The sequence below is a fragment of the Elephantulus edwardii genome, unplaced genomic scaffold (assembly GCF_000299155.1).
Source record: "Elephantulus edwardii isolate Elephantulus edwardi_28Jun2011 unplaced genomic scaffold, EleEdw1.0 scaffold00005, whole genome shotgun sequence".
NCBI lineage: Eukaryota > Metazoa > Chordata > Mammalia > Macroscelidea > Macroscelididae > Elephantulus > Elephantulus edwardii.
In genome coordinates this window covers 21,495,096-21,515,547 of record NW_006399755.1, presented here as the reverse complement: position 1 = coordinate 21,515,547, position 20,452 = coordinate 21,495,096, and the positions used below count along the sequence as shown (strand labels likewise).

At 39.1% G+C, this 20,452-nt stretch overlaps 1 protein-coding gene and 1 pseudogene across 1 annotated transcript in view; one reads left to right on the top strand and one right to left on the bottom strand.

Annotated features, from left to right (window-relative positions):
- LOC102854589 lies at positions 1-649 on the bottom strand (annotated as a pseudogene).
- The window catches only part of IL23R (interleukin 23 receptor), a 126,158-nt gene that overhangs the window by 74,265 nt on the left and 31,441 nt on the right, over positions 1-20,452 (top strand). Inside the window, exon 6 of the mRNA XM_006879746.1 lies at positions 7,530-7,686. Coding sequence (XP_006879808.1) covers positions 7,530-7,686 — 157 coding nt within the window. The remainder of the gene's footprint in view (positions 1-7,529; positions 7,687-20,452) is intronic.

The following is a 20,452-nucleotide window of genomic DNA, read 5'->3' as shown; positions in this document are numbered from 1 at the left end:
CATTAGGACGTTGATTAGATGTGAATTTTTTATTACAATCGGCACTTCTTCAAACATGTGCTCAAAGGTGATAGTTGCCTTTTTCAATGCTTCAGGAGAAAAGTCCTTCTCTTTACAAACTTCCATCAACTTAGGAGTCAGTCTGTATGCCTTCAGTGACAGAGACCCTTGGGCAGTTTTTATGGGATCGTAAATGAGAACGACAGACTCTTCAGTGGCGTGCTGGTAACTGAACTGAGAGTCCAGGAGCGCGCGGGTGACGAACGAGCCGTACGTAGTACGTGGACTGGTACCAGCCCACATGGAGATGATCGATGTTGACATGGCGAAGGCTCCGCATCATTTCCGTCTGATATTGGACTTCATCAAACTCAGCATCCTCCTCTGTATGCTGGGGGAAAGGAAAGCAGTTGGTAATTTCAAGCCGATCTTCCACAACCAGGCCCAGAAGCACTCCTTGAACAACTTCTGTTCCTTGTCCTTCTTCTTGATAATGTTTTATTATTTTTAATACCACCAGGCCGTCGATCTGCACCTGCTTCAAGGCCGAGTCTTCGGTGGCCCCCTTGCCTTTGCCTTTGCCCGCGGAGCCGGCGATGGAGCCGGAAGAAGCGGTGGGGCCGCCGGTGCCTTCCTTGCGGGACGCCATCTTTCCAGCCAGACAGGAAGAAGAGCTCGGCTCTGTTTTTATACTGTGAAACGGGTGACAGATAGTGGATAAATCTGTATGACTGTGCTTCCTCCATCCACTAACATTTTAGTTTTGTACACTGAAAGTTGAATTGCTTATACATTCATAAAACATTTTAGTTTTTTCCATTTAAAAGTGTGAAAATTACATAGGCTATAGTTTTCAGATCTCTGCACTCCATGTAGAAAGCATCCATCCTTTACAGAGAAGAGCTGATAGAACTTAAGACATAGAAAAAGATCAAAATTTTGACGTTTGCGGTAGACACACGTATGAGAGTGCTGAGCAAAAGGTCAGCAGTTCCACTGCACTAGTGGCTTCATAGAGAAAGATGGGCAGTTTCTCTCCATAAATATTTAGAGCTTCAGAAACCCAATGGAGGGTTGCTAAGAGTCAGGTGCAATCTCATGGCAGTGGGTTTGAGGTTTTGAGTCTAAATACTAGTTTAAAAGAAAAGATTTAGAAGAAGAGATATGATTAGTCCCAGCTAGGTCTCCCAAGAACCATACCCCTTCCACATCCTGCCAGTAAAGTTGGTACTGATGGTTACTGTCAAATTGACTCAGGTTCATGGAGACCTTACCATATCCAGATGCATGGTCCTGTGCTATCTTCATCATGTCCATAGGTTTTAGTCTATTATGGCTATCGTGTCAATCCATGTCCTTGAGAGTTTCCTTCATTTATGCTGCCTCCCTGCTTTAGTGATTGTGATGTCCTTTTGTAGCTGTTGGTCTTCCCTGAGAGGTCAACAAAGTAAGTGACTAGAAGAGACTAAAAGAGGAAGAAATTTGGTCTAAAGAGTTTAGACCCTGGTGAGCTACTGAGAAGAGCCCAATTCACCCCAGATCATACCTGAAGTAGGAGGAAGTGGGGATTACAGAACTCTCTTGACAGTTTAGGGGTTTTCCTACACTTCATCTATGGATTCTCCTAGGAGCTTAAGGAAAATAAAAAGCCTCAAACTAACGGAGAACAGATTTCTACATCCCTCTACTTTTCTTTCGTATTTAAGCTTTAAATAAAAAAGTGCTATTAAAAATAGCTCCATCCCTTGAATACTTGAAATAATATACTCAGTAAATAATTATTGATGGATATCTCCTGAAGTCCCTTTCATCCAATTAGCATAACAAATTTAATTCAAAGTTCTTCCTTTTCATGGTTCTCTTCTGTTTAGAAAAAAAATTTCCCTTACAAGTTACTGTCTCATAGAAAAAAATCAACCAAAAAACCCAAATCCACAGTTGTCAAATTAATTCCAGTTCATAGTGATAAGTGATCCTTGAACAGGATATAACCACCCCATAGGGTGCTATGCATCAGAGAGCTCGACAATGACCAAGGATGATAAAAGAATTGATGCCTTTGAATTGTGGTACTGGAGAAGTGTATTGCACATACTATGGACTGGCAAGAGAACAAACAGGTCTGTATTGGAGAAGGAGAAACCAAGTTTCTCCTTGGAGGCAAGGATTTTGAAGCTCCATCTCATATACTTTGGGCATGTGGCCAGGAGAGACTGGTCCTTCGAGAAGGACAATATGCTTGGAAGGGTAGAAAAGAAAGACCCTGGACTAGATGGATTGACACAGTGACAGGGGCAAGGGAGTTAAGTGTGTCAGAGTCAGTGAGACTGGCTCAGGATAGGGCAGAATTCAGAGCTATTGTACACAGGGTTGCTATGAGTTGCAGGTGAATTGATGATATGTTATACCACCACCACCAACAACAACAATAACAAGGTTTCCAAGTTTGTATATTTTTATGGAAACAGACTGTCACATTGCTCCACCATGGAGCAGCTAGTGAATTCTAACTATGCACTTTTCTGCTAACAGCTGAGTACTTCAAATGTTGTACCTCTTGGCTCCTTATAAAGCTCATTTTTAAAAAAAAAAAATTCATACTTGCTGTCATTCAGTTGATATCAGCTTTACAAGGCCAAAAAAAATCTTAATGGAAAGACTACCCATCTTTCTCTCAAGGAGTAGCTAGTGGATTTCAATCAGATCAACACAAAACCTTTGAAGCTCCTTGCCACTTCATTCCTAACAATTAATCATTATATATTATTGTTGCATTAGGTGCCATTGAGTCCACCATGATTCCTAGTGATCTTATGAACAACAGATCCAACCTTTGCCGTATCCTGTGTCATTCTCACCACCTCTGAAATGTTTGACCAGATGGTTGCAGTCACTGTGTCAGCCGTTCTTCTTAAGGTCATCCTCTTTTTCTCTGACCTTCCACCTTTCCCAGTATGATGTCCCTTTCCAAGGACTAGCGCTTCCTGACAACGTTCCCAGAGCATGTGAGACAAAGTTTCACCATTCTTGCCTCTGGGGAGCATCCTGATTGCACGACTTCTCCAACACCACAGTTCAAAGGCAATGGTTCTTGTGTCATCCATAGTCATTGTCCAATATTCTCATGCATAGGAAGCAATTGAAAAGACCATGAAGAATCCGGTTCACCTTAGTCTTTAAACTGAAGTTCTTCACCCCGCCCCCTGAAATTATAGAAAGATTCTAGATTCTATTTTGTATATTCACAATTCATAAGTCTTCTAAGGATTCTGGGAATTCAAAACCATGTATTTGCTAATATACTTGAAAATCATTGTTTAGAAATGTTCTCTTTCGTAAAGCTTCAACCACGGAGAACCTGGATGAGACTTTTTTGGTTTTGCTTTGCTATGTTGTTGTTTTTAGGTGCTTTTGAGTCGAGTACCACTCATAGTGACCTTACAGAAAACAGTCCTGAGCCTTGTCCTATCCTGTGCAAAACACTCCTCATCTCACACACGCGAGCCCTTTGCTGTAGTCACTGTGTCATTCCATCCTGCTGAGGGTCTTCCACTTTCTCTGATCCTGCACCTTGCCAAGCATTCCTTGAATTCTTCCAATTACAGGTAATAAAGGAGTTAACAAGAAGAAAAAAAACCCCAAACTTTAAAACTATTTAACATATTTTTGAATAAAATTCAGCAAATATTAATCTCATAAAAAATGCCAGTCAATATAGCAGTAAAGATACTGTAAGCATCTTTGGAGTAGTTGAAATTCTATCAAATACTTTTTTAAACTTCATGTCCAATAAATATATTCTTCTGTAAATTCTTTTTTTTAGTTTCTATTCATTCATTGTTGCACACTTTCCTCCCTGCCCATCCTTCCCCCCAAGTTTGCTTTTCTCTTTGAAAAGTAAAAAAATAAAAAAATAAAATTCATTGTTACACAATGACACCCCCCTCCCAACAATTTACTATGTAGCTTTCATTCTGGACTCTTATCATGACAAAAACACCTAACTATATATTCTTCCTAAACAGTTCTTCCCCTCATCTGTTTCAATGCAGTATACATTATTAATCCCCTATTAGTTTCTCCCCAACCCCAATGTCAGTCCTGCTTTACAATAGTGGCACTATGTCATATTTATCCTTTTATGACTGAGATATTTTTTACTCAGCATAATGTCCTCCAATGTCACTCATTTTGTATAATATTTTATGAGTTCCTTGTTTTTTAATGTAGCATAGCATTCGATTGTGTGAATATACCCAAGCTTCTCTATCCATTTGTTTGTTGATGGACACTTGCATTGTTTCTAACTCTTTGTTATTGTGAACAAAGCTGCAATAAATATGGGTGTGCGTATATCTGCTTGCATGTAAGTTATGGTCTCTTTGGGGTATATTCCCAGTAGTGGAATTACTGGGTCAAATGGTATTTCTATTTGCAACTTTTTGAGAAAGCACCATACAGCCTTCCATAGTGGTTGCATCATTTTATACTCTCACCAACAGTGAATAAGGGTTCTAGTTTTTCCACAACCTTGCCAGCATTTGTTGCTTGCTATTCTGTTAAATTTTGCTATTCTGACTGGAGTGAGAAGATATCTCATAGTTGTTTTGATTTGCATCTCTCTTAGAGCTAGGCATTTTGTTTGAGCAGTTCTTCATGTGTTTGCTCACCATCTGAATGTATTCTTTGGTAAAGTGTCTGTTCATATCCTGCGCCCATTTTTCAATTGAGTTAACTTCATTTTGTTGTGGTGCTCGACTATTTTATAAATACTAGATATAAGTCCCTTATTTGACATGTAATTACCAATTGCCTCTCTAACACAACATTTCCAACAAATTGAAAAAGAACAGCAAGAAAACCTGACACCCTCTAAAAAAACTGAAATTGTAAAAATTAGAGCAGAAATAAATGAAATAGAAAACAGAAGAACAATTGAAACCAAGATGAAATTATTTTCAGCTTCAATCATTTCTCCATCTGACATGATACTCCTTGTTGGTCCAGTTGTGAGGATTTTTTTTTATTGGTGTTGAAATGTACTACATAACAAAGGCTGTAATCTTTTAGTAGCAAGATTTTCAAGGGCTCTTTATTTACAGCAAGAAAGGTTGTAGCATCTCTATAATGCAGGTTCTTTACGAGTCTTCCTTTGATCCTGATATCACATTCTTCTTCACAGAATTCAGCTTGTAGAATAATTTGTTCAGCCTACAGATTTGAATAGGTATGGAGAGAGGATACAGTCTTGATGCACATCTTTCCTGATTTTTAGCCATACTGTGTTCCCTTGTTCTGTTCGGAAAACAGATTTTTGGGTATAGATAAAGATTTTTCATGAGCACAATTAAATATTCTCAGATTAATTTACCATAGATAATATATTTTTTTTCCAATTGTGTCTTTCAGTGATTCCTGCAGTTTCTTTTCTGAAAAGAAACTTGATAGAAATAGTAATAAAAACCACCAGAGGGATCAAGGTGTTGAGTAGTTATCTTTGATTAAATTCATTTGTCACCTAAGCAACCCAGTACGGACCTTTGATGCAGAAAACAAACTGTGGGTTTTGTTTCTAATAATGAGCATGGGTTGTTTATTTATAAAAGAAATATCAACTTTAAAAATAGATTCCAGCGCAAGGATGACACGCAAATTCATGAAGCGTTCCATATTTAAAAAAAAAAAATAGATTCCAATAACTGAATCCAGTTGGTGGATTCTGCTGATGAAATGGCTGTAAGTATATCTTACCCTTTAAAAGAATGAAAACATACGCAGATTTTGCTTGTCACTACAGTAACGACACTCAGGGAAATGAACACACACAATGGTCTATCCGTCTAAGTGTTCATTTCTGTCCTCAGGAGATAGCATCTTTGCATCCAAGACTCTAAGCTGCCTTTGTTTCACTAAGACTCAACTCTATTGACCCCAAATTCAAACCACAGTCATTGAGTCATACTGACTCTACAAGACAGAGTAGAACTGCTTCACATCTTTTCAAAGGCTGAAAATCTCTACAGAAGAAGACTGCCACATCTTTCTCCCATGGAACACTTGGGGAGATGAAACCACCCATTTCTTGGTTACCAGTCAAATTCTTTAACTAAAGAGATATAAAATTATATTTCTTTTGAAATTCTGGCTGTCCTTGAAGGTATTAAGGGCAGAGTTACATTGGAGATTAACAACTCCCTTACAAGAAAAGCTAATGTGAAGTAGGGTACATTTGAAAGTCAAACCTACAATATAATTAGTAAAACTCTCCTGGGTTGCAGGAGATTCCAAATGTAGACTAGTCAGATTTAAGCAGCAGACAATTCTGAACATACTAGGTAGAGTCTTGACTTAAAGAGAATGTGAATGTTGTCTTCCACAGAAACTGACATTCTCAAAACTTACAAAAATATTTGCACAAATTTTACATTTTAAGTGCATTGCACATTTGAAAGATTTATGCTAAGATTGACTTTTAACAGTATTCCCAAATGAGTTTGCTATCTTTTTTTTTGGTGTGCTCGTTTGCTTAATCTTGGTAGTTTTATCTTTCTCTTTGATGTCTGGTGACTGATTTTTCCCAGCTGCAGCATAAATATATTGTGAGGCACATTTCATGTTTGTCTTTCAATCATTCCTCTGTCTCCACTGTAAATCATTTGCTACAACATACGGAAAGGGCTGTGCAAAGGTCTTCGTTTCTCTCACTAGAACAGCCTGTTTGGGATTGTTTTTCATTATGCTCAGTAGCAAGTTCTTTGGAGGGTCATCATAGAAAATGCATTTCCTCATCTATTTTCTTCTTTTCTGTTGAATTGTCACAGTTCAACATCCTTAAATGTCATGTTTACTTTTTTCTCTCAAAAACCAATTTGCAGTTTAGCTAACAAGTACTTTTCCTAAGTCATTATTAATAAGTGAAATATGTTAAGAATTGATTTATACACTTGATATTGAGTTCCTTGTCTCTATTAAAATAATTTTTATTTCAAAATTAATTTGATTACATTTTGGACTTTCTTAGACAGAGTTTGTCATTCACTTTGCCTTGTATTCCCAAGCAACCCAACCCCAGAAATGGCAATTAGCGTTGGATGGATTTGCAACTGTCTTGAGATTTAAAAACTCAAGCTCTCAAAAAGGTTGTTATAGTTGAGTCAGAATCCACACATATCTGACATCTAATTAGGTTTCTGAGGCTGTAAAGAGGATGAGAGGAGATGAACCATTTTTCTCCTGTAGAGAGAAGTGGCCTGGAGGTTAACAGCACAATTCCCTACAGAACAGACCACCAGAGTTCCAAAAATTAGCAGTTACCAAATCCAAACAATGTGTATGTCACTTTTCATCATTTTAATGCAAATTTGGTTTTTTAAAGTCGTGTTTCATTGAATATATCTATTTTTCTTTGTTTTCCTACATCTAGAAAATGCCCAGAACTTTGTAGCTGCTCCACAGTTTCTGCTAAGCAGAATACTGTTACTTTTAGAAGCATATTGAATTGACTTATTTTTGTTATTCATCTATTTTAGGTTAAAGAATTTAACACCAATTTTACATATGTGCAACAATCAGAATTCTGCCTGGAAGCAAACTCTAAGTACATGTTTCAAGTGAGATGTCAAATAACAGGTAACAAGTACTGGCAACCGTGGAGTTCTCCCTTTTTTCACACAACACCCCAAATAGGTGAGTGCTCTTGTATACCTCCTTTCCTGAAGCTTTTCTTTTGCTGTCCTACTTTCTAAGTATTTTATACCCCAGTTTCTACCAAGGGGGTTCTGATGGCCTAGTAATAAAGAGTTGTACTGCCAACTCAAAGGTACACGTCAGCTGCTCTGCAGGACAAAGGTGGGCGATTTCTTCTTGTACAATTGACAGCCTCTGAAAATCTAATGGAGGGTCAGCAATGGTTGGTTCAGATACAACAGCACATAACAAACAACAACAGCTTCTAACAAAATTTACACATCACTTTAGGACAAGTGGTAACATTTAAAATGGTCAATTTGCTTTGATTTTGTTAAGACTGTTTAAAGTTTAAGTACTAGACCTGACTTTCTTGGCCATTCAAGTCACTCTGGATGATTGGATCAGATACATTTTATCCTGTCCCTACTCTTTGTTGATCCACTGGTGGCGAGCGTGCTCAAGACTCTGTTTCTTAAAAACATCCTCCGTGATGATTCTGAGGTACAGATAGCCTAAAGCATCACTTTGAAAAATGTTTTTCTACTGAGGAAAAGTACACATGAGAGTAATATTGAATCTTTTATGTCAGGCTCAAGTTCTAGTATAATAGGTATTGTGCTGTTAAGCTGTGCATGGAAGGCAGTTTGAACTCACAGTTAGCTGTAGGGGAAAATATGAAGTGGTCTGTACTTGTGGAGATTATACTCTCAGAAATGCTATGGAGGATCAGCACAAGTGGGAATCAATGGGACAGACTTTTGTTTGTGCTAAAATATGCTCTTCTAAATGTTAGAAGCTCTGGTGATGTACTCAGGAAAGAGTTGTGTTGTCAACCCAAAGGCAAGTTGTTTGACTCTTCCAGCTGTTCTGTAGAACAAAGATGGGCAATTTCTTCCCATGCCGTTTATAACATCTGGAAACCTACTAGAGGGTCAGCTATGAGCTGGTTCAAACTCAATAGAACATACCAACAAATGGGACATAAGTTAAATAATACCCATCATATCAATAAGTATTAATTACCTACCATGTGCAAATCAATCAGAGAGTTTCAAAGCTTGTATGTGGGATTAAGTCTCTTCCCAGCCACAGAATCTAGCTGCTCTATTGTTCAGACACTTTTCTCCTCTTAATATGTATGCACATGTATTTCAAGATGAATCTTAAAATGGTCTCTTTAACTCTGAATGCAACCCCATTTTTCCTCATATTTTTGGTTCAAGCTTAGTAGATCAGATGATTGTCTAAATCAAATGTCTCATGCCAATCCATTTCATTTCACAAACAACTAGTATGTCAATATTTATGCATTTTACTTCTTCCTTACAATGTCCAATAATCCTACATTTGTATTTCTCACATTCCACATTCCAATAACTAGTGTTTATTTGCAACTGCTCCTCATCTTTTATGATTTCCCATACAAGACTTAGCCTCTGGTGCTATATCTGCTAGTCTAATCTAAGTGTGTTGTATTGTACATAGGGTTTTTGAAGCCCTATTGTTTTGGAAGTTGATAGCTAATCCTTCTCTCAAGTCTTATCTCAATTTGGATGTTTAGCTTTAGAACGATATCTGACAGACAAGCATTTTACCCAAAAGAGCAGAAGAAAGACCTTTTCCCATTACACAGGTAACAGAACTAGTGTTGGTCTCGGCACCTACTTCAGCCAATACATTGTGTTCCCACCCACACCCTACCTTGTTAGCATCCCTCTCGGTTCCCTCTGCTCACCCCTCTAACACCTCCCTCCCTTTTGCTCCCAGGCAACCCTGGTATGATGGCTCAGGCCTCCAGTCACTTCTGTCCACCCATTTCCTTTCCACTCTCTGAATGGGAATCCCAGAACACTTAATGCTTATGTGAAACCTATCCTTGGACCAGCAAGAAGTTCTCAAAACAGATCAAGGAAACACTGCATGGTTGAAAATCAGGAAAGATGTATGTCAGGGGTGCATCCTATCTCCATAACTTTGCAATCTATGTGCCGAACACATCATTCAGAAGTCTGGGCTTTATGAAGAGGAATGTGGCAGCAGGATTGAAGGAAGACTTATCAACAACCTATGTTATGCAGATGACACAACCTTGCTCACTGAAACAGAGGCATGCTTGAGTCATCTGATGCAGAAAGCCAAGGCTTGCAGTCTTCAATATGAACTGAAGCTCAACATCAAGAAGTCAGAGTCTCACCACTGGGCCAATTGGCAGCACCATGATAGATGGAAAAGATATTGAGGTTGTTAACAGTTTCAGCTTGTTTGCTTCCCCAATCAACACTCTTGCCACCAGCATTCAGGAAATAAAAAACCAATTACATTGGGAAAGTCTGCTGTCAGGGACCCCTCCAGTGTACTAAAGACCAACAATGTCATTCTAGAGAATAAGGTGCACCTGATCCAAACCATAGTCTTCACAATTACTTGCTATACATTAGAGAGCAGGATAATGACTAAGGATAATAGAAGAAGAATCAATGTCTTTAACTTGTAATTCTGGACAGGAGTATTGAACATAACTATGGATCACCAAGAGAGCAAACAGATCTGTCCTAGAGAGAGTGAAACCAAGCTACTGTTTAGAGGCAAGAATTTTGAAGCTCCATCTCCCATACTTTGGGCATGTTGCCAGGAGATACCTGTACTTAGAGATAGGCATCATGTTTGAAAGGTTAGAGGGACGGCCAAGGAGGGGAAGATGCCCTATGAAGTGGATTGATTCAGTGACTGGGGTAATCGGGCTGGGTGTGTCTGAGACAGCAATATTGGCACAGGACAGAGAAGGGTTTAGGGCTGTTGTACGTATGGCCGCTATGAATTGCAAGTGACTTGGTGGCACATAACAACAACAACAACAACAATGTTGTTCGGTGTCATTAAGTTGGCTGCTACTCAAAGCAACTCTGAACAACAAACAGATCTGAACCTTGCCTTATCCGGCACCATCCTCCTGATCTCTGTCATGCTCAAGCCCATTATGATAGTCCCTTTATCAATCTATTTCTTCTCTTTCTCTGACCCTCTTTGCCCAGCATGATGTCTCTCTCCTAAGGACTTGTTGCTCCTGAAAAGATACCTAAAGTAAGTTAGACAAAGTTTCACTAATAAGGAGCACCAGGGTTACATTTTCTTTGAGAAAGTGTGGATTTCTTTGCTCTTTTGGCAGTCCTGGGATAGTCGATACTCTTCACCAATACCACAAAACAAAGACATCAATTCTGTCATCTTTATCCATTGTCCAACTTTCAGATGCATGCAAGTAATTGAAAGGACCATGGCTCGGACCAGGTACACTTTAAACTGACATTATTGCTCCTCAGCATTTTGGAGATGTCCTTGACAGCAGATTTCCCCAATCTTTTGATTTCTTGACTGCTGCAACCATAGGTGATGATTGTGGATTCAAGTAAAATGAAATTATTGATCACTTCAATCGTTTCTCCATCTATCATCAGAGTGTGCCAAAATAGCTTTGAATCTTCTCTTTGGCAGGCATCAATAACTAAAATTCATGTCAAAGTGTTTTGAAAAACACAAAACTCAATCCAAGATGTAATAGTAATGCCAGGAAAAATGGAAGACAGCTGTCTGTCTGACGAATTGGAAGAGATCCATATTTGTTCCCATTCCCAAGAAAGGAAATCAAACAGGATGTGGAAATTATTTAACATTGTCATTAATATCACATGAAAGTGAAATATTGCTGAAGAGCGTAGAAATATGGCTACAACAGGACATAGAGAACTGCTAGATATTCAAGCTGGGTTTAGAAGAGGCTGTAGCTCCAGGGATATCATTGTTGATGTCAGATGGATCCTGGCTGAAAGCAGTTAATACCAGAAGAATGTATATTTGTTTTTTATTGACTTTGAAAAGGCATTTGAATGTGTGGATCATAACAAATTGTGGCTAACATTGAGAAGAACGGGAATGCCAGAACACTTAATTTTTCTCCTAACAAATCTATGCCGAGATCAAGAAGCAGAAGAACAGAGCTGTCCAAATGGAGCATGGGAACATTGTATAGTTTAAAATCAGGAGGATGTGTTCCAGGGTTTTATCCTTTCTCTATGCCTTTTAAATTTATATGCTGAGCAAATAATTAATGAAGCTGTATTATATGAAGAGGAATGTGGCATCAGGATTGGAGGAAGACTAATCAACAACCTGCATTATAACACAACCTTGCTTGTTAAAAGTGAAATGCTTGTTGTGAAAGATCAATGACTGAATTTAAATTGTATCTCAACATCAAGAAAGCAAAGGTTCTCACCACAGGTCTATCAGTCAACATTAAGATAGGGGGAGAAAGGATGGAAGTTGTCAGTGATTTCATCTTGCTCTTCTTAATTGTCCTTTTGGCTAGCTAAGATTTCCCAGTAAGATGAGTATTTATAAAGAAATACAGCCCATGTAATAATTTTCTCTCCATTTAGGAAATTAATATATTATTTTTATAAATGTTTATATGCAGATTACTAAATTTACCCATTTCAAAATGATGTTATCTCAAAATTTCTCACCTCAGAGCACAGGACAAAAGGAACAGTAGGTCTAGTCCTACTGCTAGCCCCCAGTGCTCTTCTGTATCTTGTCCCTTATGGACAGTGCCTACCTTGGCCTTTAAAAACCTGATTTCAAAAAAGAAGCCAAACTCACTCATCTCTTTGCCATTGAGTCAGAAGCAACTCATAGCTGACCCTTGTGCAGGTTTTTGGGAGACTCTAAATTACACTGGGTTTGACTGCCCATCTTTCTTCCTTGGAGTCACTGGTGGATTCAAACCACCAGAGAAGCATCACCTTTGGGCTAGCAACACAACTCCCTGTGTGCTATGCTTCTAGAATCCCCTAGTCCTTTCATAATGTTGATGTTGCTAGGTGCCGTTGAGTCAAGTACAACTCAGAGACCCTATGAGCAACAGACCTGACGCCTGCACTATCCTGTACCACCCTCATCATTTCTGACACATTTGAGCCCACAGTTGTAGTCACTGTCAATCCATCTCATTGGGGGTCTTCTTCTCATTCATAGAAACTTACAATTTAGTTCTTAGACATGATAATGGACTAATTACATCAACAAATGGTAAGTTTGCCTATGAATGATTGCCTAAAAAAAATCAATTGGATTAGTAAACTTTCATGCATGTAAAATAAATTCATTTTTTTAACAAAACAACTTACTCCTTTTTTCTCTTAGAGTATTTATACTTTACTGGAAATAAAGCCCAATACTTTTTTTTTTAAAATAAATCAATCACTCAGAATTTAAAAAACACACAGAGAACATTTCCCTGGAGAAGAAACTCAGCTTATTGTATCCTGGTTTAATAACAAGGGGGCAATTAGAACAAAAGCCAAAGTAATTGTAGAATAATAAATGAGTTTTGTTTGTGGTGGGTGCTACTGAGCCAGTTTTGACTCATTTTTTTAGTCTATAATCTTTTCAGGAGAAGGTAACTAGGCCTCGTATCCACGGAGACACTGCTTAGGCTCAAACCACCAGCCTTTTGGTTAACAGCCAAGTACTCAACCATTGCATCACTAAAGATTCTTGTAAATCATAGCTAACATTTATAGGTGCTTATAACATATTAGGCACAGTGATAATGTTTTAAAAGTGAGTTATCCTTTACTCATTAGTATCACTCTGTAAACCTGTACTCATTGTTGTTGGTTTGATTCTGACAGCAATCCCATAAAAGGAGAGCAACTATAATAATAATAATAATTATAATTAGCCATGCAGATGGAAAATTCAAGTCACAGGGAGAGTAAGTGGTTTTGCCAAATGTTATAAAACTAGCCTAACACAAGCCATAAAAGTCTAGCATTTCTAGTTCTGTTGGTCACTTTCCAAGTGACCAAGGAGAGTTGTGTGACAGCCCTTTACCCCCTGGGCCACCTGCCCAATCTTCCTCTACACGATTTTTTTTTCATTGCTCTTGAATCATAACTAACTCATAGCTGATCCTTCCTTAGATTTTCCAAGGCTGTAAATGGCACAGAAGATTTGTCATCTTTCTGCAGAGAAGTGGCTAGGAGATTTAAGCAGCCAGAGAGGCATGCCTTTCAGGTTAGCAGTGCAACTCCTTACAGACTATGCCACCAGAACTCCATTGAGATAACATAGGTGGGAGGATTTAGAAACACATATATGTATATTTCTATATTAGCTAGTCTGCCGGCTAATGTAAGTCATTGAACTGTAAAACCCAAAGCTGGCTGGTTGGCATCCAGCAATTGCTTCATGGGAGAAAGGTGGGTACTCTCTTCTATATGGTTTTATAGTATCTAAATTCCTGCTGTAGGGTCAACTTTTTCAGAGCAGCTTGAGCTTCTTCCTTCATCAACACAGGCTCTTGTTCGTACATTGTTTCATGAAATTCTTCTGTGCCCACCAATTCCTTTTGGTGCAATAACTCTGTATACTCTTTCTATATTCTTTTAATGCTTCCTGGACCATTTAATATTCTGCCCATAGCATCTTTAAGTATTGCAACCCATGGCTTGAATTTGTTCTTCAGTTCCTCCAGCTTAAGAAATGCTGAGTGAGTTTGGCCCCTTTGATTTTCTGACTTCAACTCCTTGCTCATTTCATTGTAATACTTTCCTTTTCTTCCCATAATGCCCTTTGAAATTTTCTGTTCAGTTCCTTAATATCTTGATTTCTTCCCTTTGCTTTTACTTCTTGGCGCTCTAGTGCAATATTCAGAGTTTTTTCATGACATCCATCTTGGTCTTTTATTCCTCCTCTGTCTTTGCAATGATCTTTTGCATTCTTCCTGGATGATATTCTTGATATCCTCTCACAGCTCATCTGGTGTTTGCTCATTAGTGTTCAAAGCCTCAAAACTATTCCTGAGATGGTTTTTAAATTCAGGCAGGATTGACTCAAGTTCATTGACTGTGCAAAGACATTTGACTGTGTAGATCACAACAAACTTTGGCTGACTCTGAGAAGAATGGGAATCGCAGAACATTTGATTGTGCTTGTGCAAAACCTATACTTGGACCAGGAGGCAGTTGTCAGAACAGAGAAAGAAAACACTGAATAGTTAAAAATTGGGAAAGATGTACACTAAGGAGATGTCCTATCTCCATCTCTTTTCAATCTATATGCAGAACAGATTATCCAGGAGTCTGGGCTCTGTGAGGTGAAATGTGGCATCAGGAATGGAGATAGACTCATCCACAACCTGTGTTATGCAGATGATACAACCCTGATTGCTGAAACTGAGGAGGACCTGAAATGCTTGCTGTAGAAGGTCAGGGACTATAGCCTTCAATATGAATTGAAGCTCAATATCAAGAAAACAAAGATTCTCACCACTGGGGCTATTAGCAGCATCATGATGTATGGTGAAGGGATTGAGATTGTTAACAGCTTCAGTTTGGTTGGCTCTACAATCAACACTCTTGGTACCAGCAGCCAGGAAATTAAAAGACGAACTGCATTGGGAAAGTCTGTCAGAGATCTCTCCAAAGTACTCAAGAGCCAAGATGTCAGTCTGGAGACTAAAATGTGCCTGATACAGGCCATGGTCTTTGCAATTACTTGCTAAGCTTCAGAAAGCTGGACAATTACTGAGCATAATAGAAGGAGTATTGATGCCTTTGAGCTGTGGTGCTTGAGAAGACTATTGAATATACCATGAACTGTCAAGAGAGCAAAAAGGTTTGTCCTGGAGAGGGTGAAGCCAGGCTGCTCCTTGGAGGCAAAGATTCTGAAGCTTTGACATACTTTGGACAGGTTGGAAGGAGAGATCAATCATGCTTGGGAGAGGGACATCATGCTTGGGAGGGCAGAGTGACAGCGCAGGAGAGGAAGACACTGGATGAGATGGATTGATTCAGTGACTGGGGTAATGAAGGTAGGTATATCAGAGACAATAAGATTGGCGCCAGATAGAGCAGGCTTTAGGCCTATTGTACATAGGGTCGCTATGAGTTGCAGGCCACTTGACAGCGCATAACAACATCAACAAAAATTGTGAACTAGGTTCTAACTCAATGACAGTGATTCTGATTTTGAGTAATGAAACCAAGTGAAAAGAACTTTCTTTCTAAAAGCAATGCTTGTTATTAAAATGCAAACATATGAGAAAAAAGAGACCCTTAAAATAATATCAACATATTTCTACTTTCCCATGAATACTTCCCATGGAATTGAGTTTGAGTTAGGATAGTGGGGTGAAACCACTAAACATCAGGAATCTCAGGATAGAATGGGGAAGGGCAGCCCTGAAAGGAGGATAATGTACAGATGGATAGGCAGTCTTGTCCAAGGCAAGATCACCTCAGGGCAATTCTTACTGTGTTTTTCTATCTCCTGTTGTCCAAGAAAGCTTCTGGAAACAGTGTTTGTTTGAGGAGGGTTTGTGGAGTCCTCTGTTAATGGTACTTGGGTGCTGGTTGAAAACACTGTGATTTTCTGCAAGAGAGGTATTCTAGAAGTCAGATGCGTCTTTTAAGAGAGTCAAGTGTCACAAAAAGACAGTAGAAAATGTGGATAGAAAGTGCAGACAGAGAGGAAGAGTCCTTAATTACCTATCACTTAATAATGGGGATGTTTTTGAGAAAAGGGGATGAACATGTTAGAGTCACCATTACACTGTCTTCTTAAAAAGGCACCGTCTGACCTCTAAAACATCATTAGTATCATGTCCCCTCCTGCCTATCACTTAGTGAACCCCTGACTACCAAGGCCACCTCAAAAGACAGCACCCCTGGAAGTTTAGCATTCAGACTGTAGCCCATCACACACTTCTCCACCTGCCTAGACACTCCCTGCTCTGAATGTGAAGTTTTAGCTGCAGATGTGAGAATTAATGAGTGATACTAACCTTTCAGTCTAGCCCATACCTTGATTTAAACAACAAAACCCCCAAATCTTGGTCTTCTATTAGATTCTCATTCATAGGAACTCTATGTGTCCAGAGTAGAATTATTCACTTTTCAGCTGTAGGTCAGTAGCCTTTTATTTCAAGATGTCTCTGGTTGGTTTCAAACTGCCACCCTTTTGGTTACCAATGAACCATTTGTGCTGTACAAGGACTCACCATCCTTGATAATCACTGCCAACATTTATTATGGGGTCTTTAAGCAGTAAAGTGTTCTTCTCCATAGGAGAAAAAATAATTTGGCAGTCTAGAAGTCCAGCATAGAAAATGGAGGAACCAGTTCCCTAGATTCTCAACTATTGTGTAAAAAAGTGAAACAATTACTTCTAGCCAGAGTGTTTTTAAAGTCTGCACAGCAATAAAGATTCCTTTGTAATGAAGAAAACACACAAGCTCTATAATCCCTCTAATGAGAAGTCAGAGGCCTGAGGGAAGGGCAGTCACATTTCAAAACGACTAATTAACTTGCTCCAATTGCTACTTGCAATAGCAAAGTTTCCCAGAGAAATCACATTATTCTTTTCTGACATATCTCCAGAGGGAGGCAAGTATGAGTAAGATATTAGACAACATTTTATTTACTTCTCACAAAACACTTCTGATGTTGGCATTACCGGTGCAAGATTCTTCCTAGATTTGGGGATTTCTCATCATGGAAATGACTTCATTGATGAAGAGAGAGGAAAAAAAAATATGTCAGAGGTGCTAAATATAGGTTATATAAATGTGGTGCAAATTAGATGGTGTCACCAAGAGCACACTTTTCAAAAACATTTCATCACTTGTAACTGGAGTTTATGATTCATCCATATCAAGATGTCTTTTATGTAGAGATTATAAATTATTATACAAAGATAAACAGTCATGTAATGTTCTTTGAAAGTCTAATCAGTTTAGATTCTTTATCTTTGTCTATTGGTCTATTGAATCATCTTCAGGTTTTGCCTCCAGTAAACTACCAGGGTCTTGTAAAATAAAAAAAACAACTCAAAGAGTTCCACAATCTCCCTTAGGTTTTAAATCTGCTAATGGAGGAATAGGGAGCTCGGCTGGTCTAGTGATAAGGAGTTGCACTGCTATCCTAAACCCAGGAGGTTAGAATCTACTAGTTTCTCTGCTGGAGAAAGATGAGTAATCTCCTCCCATGTGATTAAACTGCATCTGAAAACGCGCTGGAGGATCACCTATGGATTAGTTCTGACTCATGATACACAACAACAGAAAACCAAGACTATGGAGAGTCCAGTATTAGTTTTCTAGTGCTTCTGTAACAAACTACCTCAATTGTTCTCTACTCTGACATACATAAGGCCATCATGAGCTGGTTTTGGTGGCTTAAAGGAGCCAAAGCAAAGCAAATGCTTACTAAGTTCTTAATTTGTGTAAAGGATAGTGCTAGAAACTTAAATGAACCATCTCATCAAACATCTTGAGTGAAGCATTGTTATTATGATCTAATTTTTAAATATTCTATAATTAGTAAATGTTGCTAAAATGATTGCTTTTAAGAAGGAAAAACTTCAGAAGATTTTGAAAATCAGAGTTAAATGGACCAGGCTGTTATAGCCTGTAGTGGTGGTGTATGTGTGTGTGTGAGGAGAGAGAGAGAGAGAGATATGGGGGGGGCGGTGCGGGGTGAGTATGTGTGTATACATCTCTGCAGGGCCAGGCAGCAATGACTAACTGGGGTCAGCCCTCAGGGTGACAATGGTTTCTTTCAGTCTCTAAATGAAAGACTCTGCTGACTGGGCTGCCCTACCCTCAATCTTCCTGCTGAGAAAGTGAGGTTATTAATTAATGGGACCAGAACAAAGTAATCTTAAGAACCAGATGGAATTGTTCACTCTTCAAACTCTAAGCTGGATAACCTGGGGCAAGGTAGTTATCTTTCTATACCTTTGCCCTTTGATCCATAAAATGAGAGAGAATATTTTCTACCTAAAGGGGATGTTATGAGAATTTAGTGAGAGAAGGCATGTCCTCATTAATCATTTTTCAGGTGATGCAGGTCTAGTACCTGATACACAGTTAAAACCAGTTGTTGTCAAGCTGACCCCATCCCATGGTGATCACATAGGTGTCAGAGTAGAATTGTGCACCACAGGGGTTTTAATGGCTGATTGGAAGTAGATTGCCAGGTTTTGCTTTTAAAAAGTTACCTTAGGCTACCTCAGAACAAACTTGTATCTTTTTGTTATTAGTTGAGTGTGTTATGTTAATCCTTCATGTCACTCAGGGACTCTGCCACATAGTTTTAAAAAAAAACAAACAAACCCAAACAAACTGAAAACCAAAACAAAAAAAGCTCAAATCCAAAACTTGTTACCAAGGAGAGTCTGAATAATAACAACTCTAGTTCTGGTGGCCTAGTGGGTAAAAAATTCCACTGCCCATTGAAAAGTGGGTGGTTCAAGTCTACCAGTCACTCCTTGTGGGAAAAATGAGCAATCATTCTAGTGCAGTTTCCAGCTTCTAAAAACCTTCTAGAGGGTCAACTATGAGTTAGTTTCAACTTGATGGCACATAACAAAACAACAACTGAGAGAATATACCTGCCCCCATAGGATTTCCAGGGCTGTTGGTCTTTACAGAAAGAAGCAACTGACACTTGACCACAAGGACTCCCTTACCAGAACATATCACTCAACTTAATTGCTTTGGAGTTAGAATTGACTCATAGCTGATCTTCCATTGGCTTTCCAAGAGGTTATAATTCACATGGAAGGAGATTGCTCATTTTTTTTTTTTAATCTCTCTGAGTTGCTGGTCAGGTCTAACCACCACAGAGGAAAAGTCTTTGGGGTTGGCAGCAAAACTCCTTAGGGACTATGTCACCAGAACTCCCGTACTTGAACATAATGGTTAATACAGATTTGAAGTTTATAAAAAAAGGAAACACATACAGCTCTATGGAACATGTTCAGTGAAGATGTTGAGAAGATTGATTTGGCATCATTGTTAAGAAATCGGTGGAACATCTTACTGTTAAAGGTAGGTCCTTTGGAATGATTTTGGTATTTGGAATGGGTCAACACATGTAGTTACACTATTTCCAAGATCTATTCATAAAAGAATGGGAATCCCAGAACACTTGATCGTGCTAATAAGAAACCTATACTTGGACCAAGAGTCAGTCGTCAGAACAGAGCAAGGAAACACTGCATGGTTTAAAATTGGGAAGGGCGTATGCCAGGGATATGTCCTGTTTCCATACCTTTTCAACCTGTATGCAGAACAGATTATCCGGGAGGCTGGGCTCTATGAGGAGGAATGTGGCATCAGAATTGGTGGAAGATCTATCAACAATCTGCGTTATGCAGATGACACAACCCTGCTTGCTGAAACTGAGGAAGACCTGAAGCGCTTGCTGCTGAGGGTCAAGGACTGCAGTCTTCAATATGGATTGAGCCTCAATGTCAAGGAGACAAAGATTCTCACCACAGGACCAATTGGCAGCATCAGGATGGATGGAAAGAGATTGAGATTTTTCACAGCTTTAGTCTGCTTGGCTCTACAATCAACACTCTTGGCACCAGCATCCAGGAAATTAAACGACGTATTGTGATGGGAAAGTCTGCTGTTAGGGACCTTTCTAAAGTACTGAAGAGCAACAGTGTGTCTCTGGAGACTAAGGTGCACCTGATACAGGCCATGGTCTTTGCAACAACTTGTTATGCATCAGAGAGCTGGACAATGACCAGGGAGGATAGAAGGAGAATTGATGCTTTTGAGCTTTTGTGTTGGAGAAGAGTGTTGAAGGTACCATGGACTGCTAAGAAAACAAACAGATTCATCCTGGAGAGGGTTAAACCAGGCTGCTCCTTGGAGGCAAGGATTCTGAGGCTTCGTCTGACATAC